General features: G+C 54.0%; 1 protein-coding gene across 9 annotated transcripts in view; it reads left to right on the forward strand.

Moving 5' to 3' along the window:
* The window catches only part of NACC2 (NACC family member 2), a 61328-nt gene extending 54104 nt beyond the window's left edge, over nucleotides 1-7224 (forward strand). For all 9 annotated transcript variants that reach the window (XM_075772885.1, XM_075772881.1, XM_075772879.1 and 6 more), the window contains 3 exons: nucleotides 1164-1269; nucleotides 1552-1649; nucleotides 4658-7224. In XM_075772885.1, coding sequence (XP_075629000.1) covers nucleotides 1164-1269; nucleotides 1552-1649; nucleotides 4658-5157 — 704 coding nt within the window. In that variant the 3' untranslated portion in view covers nucleotides 5158-7224. The remainder of the gene's footprint in view (nucleotides 1-1163; nucleotides 1270-1551; nucleotides 1650-4657) is intronic.
* Nucleotides 7225-9533: the final 2309 nt, after the last annotated feature.

Below are 9533 nucleotides of genomic sequence, written 5' to 3' on the forward strand. Positions count from 1 at the left end.
GAAGCAGGACCGCTCACATCGGGAGTGATGCTTGCTCTTTTCTGGGGCAGAGCCGGTGCCTGGGCTGCCTGCGGCAGCGGGGAAAGTGCAGGCAGCTGCCTGTCCTGGGGAGAGGGGCGGGCTCGGGGAGCTGCTGGGCGCCTGCCCCTGCGCAGCCCGTCGGCGTGGGCTGCTCTGCAGCTCTGGCTTCGTCCGGAAGATGAGGGACAGTCATCTGTAGGCTTTCCTGGAAATCCAGGAGGTAATTTTATTTCTCCAATAGATGTTTTTGTATCTTGAGAACAGAGCGTATTCTGGATCCAGATACAACCCATTATTTATTCTTAATTAAAAGCAAATACCAAAACCCTCTCGTATAACAGTAAGCTTGAAAAACAGGCTAACCTCTCCCTGCATGCCAGCGCTGAGGCTGGAACGGTTTGGTCTGTGTGAGCTATGTGCAAAGTCAAAGTGTTTGATAAGAAACCTGCTGTAAAGCGCTGCCAAACCCCTAGACGTGTGAAGCCGCTTTGGCAGGGGCTCCTCGTTCTGCTGGAGAACATCCGTAAAGGCAGGGTATTTCAAAGTCAGCAGCTCCTGTGCGTTAGAAGGAAAATTCCCTGCTCACCAGAAGTATCAAGAGGTGATGGGCTGGGGTTTTTGGAAACAGGTCTGTAGTGTAACCGAGTACCTTTTCTGTGCTAGACGGGGTTTTTTTTCCTTTCTTTCTAGTTATACGTTCTACAGTCTTTCACTTGAGAAAAGAAAAGGCCAAATGGATTGGGGTTTTCTTCCTTCAGAAAGAATAAATAATCTGATCAGTACATATAAAATCACAGAATAAAGCCTTGCACTGTGTGTCTTTGGAAAAAAAAAAAAAAAAAAAGAGTCCTTTCATTTCGTTTCCGTAGACTTCCTCTCTGTATGGATAAAATTAGGAATTATTATTACCCGGGACTTGGCAAGGCCCTGACGGACCGCGATAACCATCCCTGCTAGGCTCTTCCAAAAAATCCTGCTCTCCTCGTCGGGTTTTCGTAGCAGCACGTGAAGCGCCCGCTCCCTCCGTGTCACACCAGGTCAGGGCGACCGGCGCAGGAGCAGCAGTGTGGTGGCGGCTCGGAGGCGATGCTGTCAGCGAGACAAGGGTTTAATTCTGAATTCTCCCTCTCCGGCCCTTCCAGGCTCAGGTGTTTACATCACCCGGGGGCAGCTGATGAATTGCCACTTATGTGCCGGTGTCAAACACAAGGTCCTTCTGAGACGTCTTCTGGCCACCTTCTTTGATCGGTACGTCCTCTTGCTCTTTGCGCTCTCCCAAGGGATTCAGTTTATTTTCCGGTGTTTTAACCGTGTTAACAGATAATGTGTCGTGAGCGCTTCATCCTCTCTGTATGCTGCACTGTGCTTTTTCTCGATGACGCTTGAACGCGAGCACCAGGGTTTCCAATTCCTTGCCTTAAAATCGTGTAGCGCGATGATGCCTCCGTACGGACCTACGGGGAAGAGGACGAGGCAGCGGCTGTCCCCCGGAGTCCCCGGTGTAAGGATCTTCCTTTGCCTTTCTTGCAGGAACACGCTTGCCAACAGCTGCGGAACTGGAATCCGGTCCTCCACGAGCGATCCCAGCAGGAAGCCCCTGGACAGCAGGGTTCTTAATGCAGTCAAATGTAAGGAAAGAGATTTATTGCTGCTCTGTTGGAACAGCATGCCGTGAGCAAAGCCCAAACCTAAGCAGGGAAAGCCATCTCTGTTGCGTAATATGGGAACTATATCTGTTGAAATTAGATTATAGGAAAATTAATTTATTTTGCATCATTTTTGAGGGGGCTGACATCCTTTTTTTTTTTTTTTATTTGTTTGGCGGTATCTTAATATAAAACATTATTGCTATTTGACTGTTTTACTGTATTTCAAGGCACTGATTTTGCAGTTAATTATTTTATTGATAGGTGCTCTAAGAAGGAAATTGAAATTACGGTTTTGGCAACATTCAGAGCTTGGAACCACTGAAACAAGCCGTCCCTGTGGGCTGGCTTTTATGCCCTGGGACTCCAGCTCACATTCGGGTTCAGCTGAGTGCAGGGCTCTGCCAAATGCCCAGATTTACAGGAGCAGAGCCTAGAGCTCCGCTCCATCTCCCAAAGACACCCTCGGTGCATCTCTCGGAGGTGCTTGTCCCGCGGTGCCCGGGCCGTGTCGGTGCCCGAGAGCAGCCGTGCTTTTCGGTGCTTTTTGGGGCTGTTGGTCTTCAGCAGTAAACGTGTCCCCGGGAATCAGGGAATCTGCTGGCTGCTTCAGCCCTGGTAGCGTGGGAGGGTCTGCTCCACGTCTGGCTGGTGGCCTTTCTGGGAGGGTTTACAGTCTGTGATGGTCTGAGGGCTGGAGCACCTCTACCATGGAGACAGGCTGAGAGAGTTGGGGTTGTTCAGCCTGGAGAAGAGAAGGCTGCAGGGAGACCTTAGAGCATCTTCCAGTCCCTGCAGGGGCTCCAGGAAAGCTGGAGAGGGACTGGTGATAAGGGCAGGGAGTGACAGGCCAAGGGGAATGGCCTGAAGCTGCAGGAGGAAGAAATCCTTCCCTGTGAGGGTGCTGAGGCCCTGGCACAGGGTGCCCAGAGAAGCTGTGGCTGCCCCTGGCTCCCTGGCAGTGTTCAAGGCCAGGTTGGATGGGGCTTTGGGCAACCTGGGCTAGTGGAGGGTGTCCCTGCCCATGGCAGGGGGTGGAACTGGATGGGCTTTGAGGTGCCTTCCCACCCAAACCACTCTGGGATTCTCTTTCCTTGAATATATTTTGTAAACTTCTTTTTTTAAAAAAAAAATCCAAAACCATAAAATGGGAGCCCTGCTGCAAATAATTGCCTGTTTAAAAGATTGCATAAAGCAGCAGGAGCTTTTGGTTTTAACATCTGCGCTCCACGCAAAGTTCTGCGTTGTGCCGCGCAGCTCGGCGAGTCGGGTCGGTCTGTCTGTAGAGCCGCTGAGCTCCGTCTCGGAGCTGGGGGTGCCAAAGGTTCAGCTGTTTCACAGCCCTCCTGCTGTCCCGCAGGTGAGATCCCCTGCGTTTGCGGGATTACGCAGCGCCCTAACGTTAGCCGGGGTTGGGATGTGCAGGACTACCTGCTTCCCCGTCCACGTTTCTGCCCAACGCCTGGTCTTTGTACAAGAAAAGGAGAGGTTTGTCCCTTCCGTCGAGGTAGTTTGTTTAGTTATGGCAGGCACCAGAAACCAATGGCTCGGTATTTGGCTCTTGCGGTCGCCCTTGAATACAAGGAGCGTGCTGCGGGCCAAAAGGTGCGTGCTGGTGCGCGAGGACCTGGGCGGTGTAGGAAACCCTGATGGGGTGGTGCAGCGAAGCCTGTTTACTGTGGGCTTGATAAACGGTGGAAAGCAATGCGTCCTCTCACCCTCGCTGGATTCTGGATAGTAAATCTCTATGTAAATATTATTGCACTGGAAAATGAAACTCTAAGCAATTTTTTTAAAATTATTTTTTTATTTTTAAGATTTGGAAGATAAATCTTTCCTTTCCCTAATTGTTGCTGTTCTGAACTCCAGGGGCCTTCCAGCCACCCTCTGAGATCTGTAGCATGTGGAGAAAAGGGCTAAGATGGCAGATGTTCAATACATAAAGACAAAATCACTAGACTGTGCCGTTGGTGCTTGCCCTGCGTGGCGCTCTCCTGAGACAGCTGCCCTGTTAGCAGCTTCATCCCGGAGAGCCCTGGGTCTGGACCTTCCAGCCTTGGGCCTTGCTGAGGCTTCCAGAGAGTTTCAGGGGTTGGAAAGGCATCGCTGTCCAGTGGCAGTGCCTACGACACGCTGACATGTTTCAGGGCGTAAGATGACTTCTAACTGCCCAAATTTTAGAGAGAAATACCCTGCGCACAAGTTTTAGTTGATAATGACGCACCATGGCGGTGTGATGATGTTGCTCCATAACGTCAGGTGCTTGGCCCCCGTAGAGGAGCAGGGCGGCAGTCGAGGTGTTGCTGGGCTTCCGCAGGGTCCGTGCCAGCTGATGTGGGAGGGATGGTGTGGTGGTGGGATGGTGTGGTGGTGGGATGGTGTGGTGGTGGGATGTTGGAGCACCCACCCTGGGCAGGCTGGAGGTCCGTGCGGCGCTGGCTGGCCCCGCGGTGGCCGGCACGAGGTGTAGGGCAGGCAGAGGACGGTCCTTCGGGCAATCTCCTCTGCTCCGTCAAGAGCAGCTCTGGCGTTTTCCATCCCCGCAGCTGTGCCTGCACCACCGTGGTTTTAAGAGCCAGTGATGGATCTGCTGGGGAGGAGTTTGTGTTGATTTTTTCTGGGTCCATCTCCGCTATTGGCCATCCAGCGTGCTGCGGCCATGGGTGCTGCGCTCTGGCTGGAGCCTCTGGGGCTCGCCGGGTCCCCGGGGAGTGAGCGGTCTTCTCCAGCCCCCTTCCCCATGCCGCCTGGGGTTTTTATGCCTTCTGGTTTTCTCTCTTGTGAGTTGTGCCTGTCTCGAGCTGAGGAGTCCTCGTCTGTAAGTCTCTCCTTGCGAGAGCTCTGGCCCGTGGGTGAACCTCCGCTCCCCGGCATCTGCCCGTGCTGGGTCTTGCGGCAGATCTCCAGGACGGGGCAGAGGCTGTGGTCACGCAGCCGCCTTCGTATTGCTTTCTCTGAATCCTCAGCTGTATGTATCCCTGTCTTTGCAGTGTATTGTCAGAATTTTGCCCCGAGCTTTAAGGAAAGCGAGATGAATGTTATAGCAGCCGATATGTGCACCAACGCCCGCCGGGTCCGCAAGCGCTGGCTGCCGAAGATTAAGTCCATGCTGCCGGAAGGGATGGAGATGTACCGCACGGTCATGGGCTCCACCACAAACAGTGTCCCCCTGGATCCTGAATTCCAGCCCAACACTGCTCAGGTCTTTGAGCAGCGAATCTATGCAGAAAGGAGGAGTGATTCGGGAACTATAGTAGCCTTGAGAACTAACACAGTGAACGTAGAGCTAAGCAATGGATCCAACCAGTCCTTCGAACAGAACGAGGATGCCGAAGGGGCTGGCTCTGTGATACAGGAGGCAGCTGCCACAGATGCTATGGCATCGGATACCCAAAGCACTCCGCAACCTTTTGAACAAGGTTCGGGCTCCTCCAGCCGGCCCGAAACTCCCGTGAGAAGACAAGATGGTACTTACGGAGGGACTTTATAAAGAGAGCAAACGTTTCGTGACCTATAAGGGATCTGTAATACTAAAGCTGCTTGCATGCATTACTAATACAAAACAAAAAATGTGATCAAGCCACTTACCTACTGAACTGCTACTGTTGCCTGAAAAAAATGTGATTTTTATTCTGCTTGTATTTAAAATTTATGAAGGAAATAATCGCATTCGTTATACTGTAAACGACTAGGTCTGTGGCGACCTACTTAAAAAAAAAAAATATTGGGCTCCTTTTTTGATATTCCTGAGGTTAGTCTATAAGATTGTAGCTTTTTCTTTTTTTTTTTCCTTTTCTTTTTTTTTTTTTTTTAATTTTAAGAAGGGGAGGAGAAAAGCTAGCCACCCCCCCCCCCAACCACCACCACCCCCCATCATCACCACCCCATCCATTACTCAGCTCAGAAGTAAAGCCATCGTTAACCTTGTCCTCTAAAGAAAGTTTTACCGTCACTTAACAGGAAAGCGAGGTGCGTTAGGGTGCAGGTGCTGTGACTGGCGACGTTCGTCTCTAGCAGGAGGGCTCGAGCCAAGTGGGACAGGGTGGGGGAAATCATTAAAGGCTTCTGGTGTCGGAGGGAGCCCCTTGCCGTGGGTGCTGCGGGGCTGGGTGCTGCGGTGCCCGGCCGCTGCCGGAGGCTGGCGGGGGCTCGGTGCCATTGTCTCGGGGATTTTTATCCGGTTCCCCGGAGCAGGGATGGTTCCGTGGGAGTTCAGGCTTGCACGTGTCGGGAGGACTGCGTGGGATGCAGGTGGAGAACCTGGCTGGTGTTGTGGTTGTTGTCGGGTTTTTTTCCCCCAAATGGCTGGGGTTTGGGTTTGGTTTCTCTCTCTCTCCCTCCCTCCGAGCGATTCCTTTTCATTTGCTTCTCCTTGCTCGCACCTTCACGTCACCCGCTTCTCGGGCGAATGGGCTCGCGTCACCGCGCTGCACCCCGCTGCCTCGGGGCGACGGGGCGGGCGGGCGAACCGAGTCCGAGGGCCACCTCCTGGGGGGGGGAGTAGCCCCCCTCAGCTGCCCGCGAAGGGCTTTGGAGTTTCCTTGAGCACGGAAAGCACGTCGCGCTCGCTCCGAAGGGCACGGAGCCGGGAGCTCTCAGTGTCGGCTCCTGGCAGCATCCGCACCCGAGGCAGAGCAGGGCCGGCTGGGCTCTCCTTTTTTTAATAATTTGGGGTGTATTGGATGCAAAAAAGTTTAAAGAAAAAATAAATGAGCTTTGTGCCCTTCTGTAAAGAGGTTTTGGGGAGAAGGAAGCGTTTCGCCTCTTGCTAACCCTCCGGACAGGCCCTTCTGGTGAAAAGCCCAGTGCGAGTTACTTCTGGGGGGTTTTCTGTTGAAAGCTGATGTCCCCGGGCTGTGTTGGCTTTGGTGGCCCCGGCTGGGTGGTGCAGGATGGGACCCGGAGGTGTCCCTGAAGCCTGGCCAGGCAGCGGGTACCAGCTCAGCCCCCCGCACGCTGCCTCCTGCCTGTGTCGCCTCTGCCCGTAGAAACCCCCCAAAGTGACCCCAATCCTTCGTGCAGACCCGGCTCCCGCAGGCTGCAGTCGCTGCCCGTCCCCGGTCGCCGCAGCGTCACCCTGGGTGCTGCCAGGCTGGGGGCGGGCAGGGGGACGCCAGGCGCCCGTGGGGGTGCTGAGGCCGGGGTGCCCCGGAGGGATGGGGGCAGTGACGTGAAAGCCAAGTATGGCTCTTTTTCTTTTCTTTTTTAATTATTATTTTTACTGTGACTAAACAGCCTGCTTTAATGCTATTTGCAGCTTGTTCTTTAACGAGTTTGGGACTACGAACAAGTGCAAGGTGCACCGAGAGGCACGTCGGTGGCTGCGCTCTTCTTTTCTTTCCTGCTTTGGTTCCTGAATCCAGACGGCGCTTTGCTCAGGGTTTTCTTCCTTCTTTGTATTTCCATTGGGAAAGGGGGAGGGGGCAGAGGATAACCCAACTTTTGGCCATTTGTTTTGTTTTCTTCGATACTTGAAGCAGTTTTTTGCATCGTAATAACAAAGCTGTCCGGAGCTTCGTCTGTTCCACTGCTCCTTGCCCTGGGAAAAAAAAATAAATCACTGATGGGGTGGTTTCTGCCCCACGTCTCGCACAGCGCTCTGGGTTTTTGGCACGGCTTGGGCGGACCGCGATGCCCCGGCCTGGGTACCGTGCCGCAGCGGCGTGGGGGGGGGCCGGTGCGGGCGGCGGCGCGGTGAGCCGGTGCGGGAGCGCGTGATGCTTTGGGGAGCGGGGACGAGCGCGGCCGGGGGCTCTATTTGCACTTTACCCACGTCGGCAAACGAAACTCGCGCTCTTGCCGAAACCCGGAGCTGGCACAGCTCGTCCCCTGCCCGGCAGCACCGCGGGAGGAAGACAAAGCTGAGCGGGGGGGGGGGGACCAGAGGGCTGAGTTTGGGGTGAGCTGCTTCCCCAGCCAGCCGCCCCCGAGGAGAGCGAGCGCCCCAGCTCCTTGGCCCAGGGGGTGTCCCCGTCCCCCCGGGAGCGGCTGCTGGGGGACCAGCTCCGGGGCAGCTCGGCCGGGCTGGCGGGGCCCCGAGGGGGGGGGGGTCAGGTTTGGCTGAGGACACCGATCCCCCTTCACCTCCCCAAAAGTTTGGGTTTGCCAGAAGTTTGAGGCAAGCCGGGAGCGGATCAGAAGTCGTCCCTTGTGCGTGTGTCTGTGTGCAGACGTGTAGGTGTGCCTGTGCGGATAGGTGGGGAGATACAGATATACATACTCTAAGGATACTGCTACGGATTCCTCCTCCTTTTCGGCACTTGCTGGGGTTTGGCGAGCAGGCCGAGCCCGCCAGCCGGGGTTCGCACTTGGCTGTAGGTATTAATTAGGTATTAATTCTGGACCAAACCCGCGCCCAGACAGACGGCCCTGGCCGGGGGGGGCCACCCCGGGGGGGCAGCAGCAGAAGTACTTGAATGGCTTAGGACAGAGAGTCTGAAGAGAGTCAAGTTGCACAGTGAAAATATATATTTTTATACCTAGCACAACTTCCTGTATATTTTTGGGGTTTTTCCTTTCTTTTTTTTTTCCTTCTTTTTTTTTTTTTTTGTTTGATTTGGGTTTGTTTGTTTTATTAATTATTATTATTAGGAAGGCAAACTTCTAAAATGTGAAGGGCGATGGGTTTTTCCTTATCTGGTAGATGAGGGCAAGCATTTTGCACTAATGTTTCCTGTGTGTGGAGGATTAATGATATGTTTGAAAATGTTATATGGTAATGATTGTATTCTTCTGAAAACAAAACAAAAAAAACCCACAAAAAAAAAGCAACCCCTTTAAAATACTGAATGTAAGGTGGGAACAGAGCAGTCCATCGATTGTATGCGGCTTTCCTGAGTGCCTTAGAATTTTTTGATCATTTTTTCCAAGGAAAACAGACTAAGAAGATCAGATCATAACCGACTCCTTCCTCCTCTTTGTTTACGACACTATTTTAAATTATAGAATTTGGGGCTGCTTTATAATGTGAATAGGAAACTGCATTCATCTAGGTCTGATAGTGTAAAATCAAAGCATCAGTATTTATGGTATGTCTGCACCTTTATTCTTATGCTTGACTATTAGCAATATTACATGTATATTATATATCTAAAGTTATACCAAGCACCTTTAAAGAAAACGGAGTGTAAGCATACAAGTTACCTGCAGCTGCCATATAGTGTAGAAGCCAGCCCCTCTCCTCCTCGTTAGCGCCAATTAACACCATCCTGAGAGCTGCTGCTTTGCGGAAGGGCTGCATGACCTTCTGCCGCACCGCGGTCCCACCGCTCGGCGTCCCGCGGGTCCAGCTTTGGCCAGGGGTCACGGCGACCCCCTCCCCGGTGTCCCACGGGCCCGTGACCCTTCCACGCTGGTCGCGGTGACGCCGGCGCAGGCTCGGCAGGAGGGACGGGGACGGTGGTGCTGCGTTGCCGGCAGAAGATGGGGAGCGGGTCCTTTTTGCCATCTCGATGGTTTAATTCTTCTAACTGTGGTTTCACCCTAGAAATCCCCCCCAGGGGTGGCCGGGAGCCCGGTCGCGGGTGGCAGGCACTGGGGCTCCCCTCCTCCAGCCCAGGGAGGGGTTCAACCCTACCCGGCCCCCCCAAAACTGGAATTGCCCACAGCTTAACCGGCGTTGGAGGGGAGCGGAGCATCCCGGCCGTGGTGCTGTGCAGGGGGCTGCCGCCTCCCCTCAGCCCCTCGCCCCCGGGGTTTTGCTGAGATCGCTTGGTTTTCTGGAAATTGCGAGTGGAGAAGGGCGTACGCCCCGATAACGGGGAGGGGGGCACGACCCAGAGGAGCCCCGGCAGCGAACCCCCGCCGCCATGTTGCCAGCCCGCGGCCATCTCGGGCGTCAACTGCCCTTCGGAGCGTTGCTGCCGG

Source organism: Balearica regulorum, chromosome 20 (assembly GCF_011004875.1).
Source record: "Balearica regulorum gibbericeps isolate bBalReg1 chromosome 20, bBalReg1.pri, whole genome shotgun sequence".
Taxonomy (NCBI): domain Eukaryota; kingdom Metazoa; phylum Chordata; class Aves; order Gruiformes; family Gruidae; genus Balearica; species Balearica regulorum.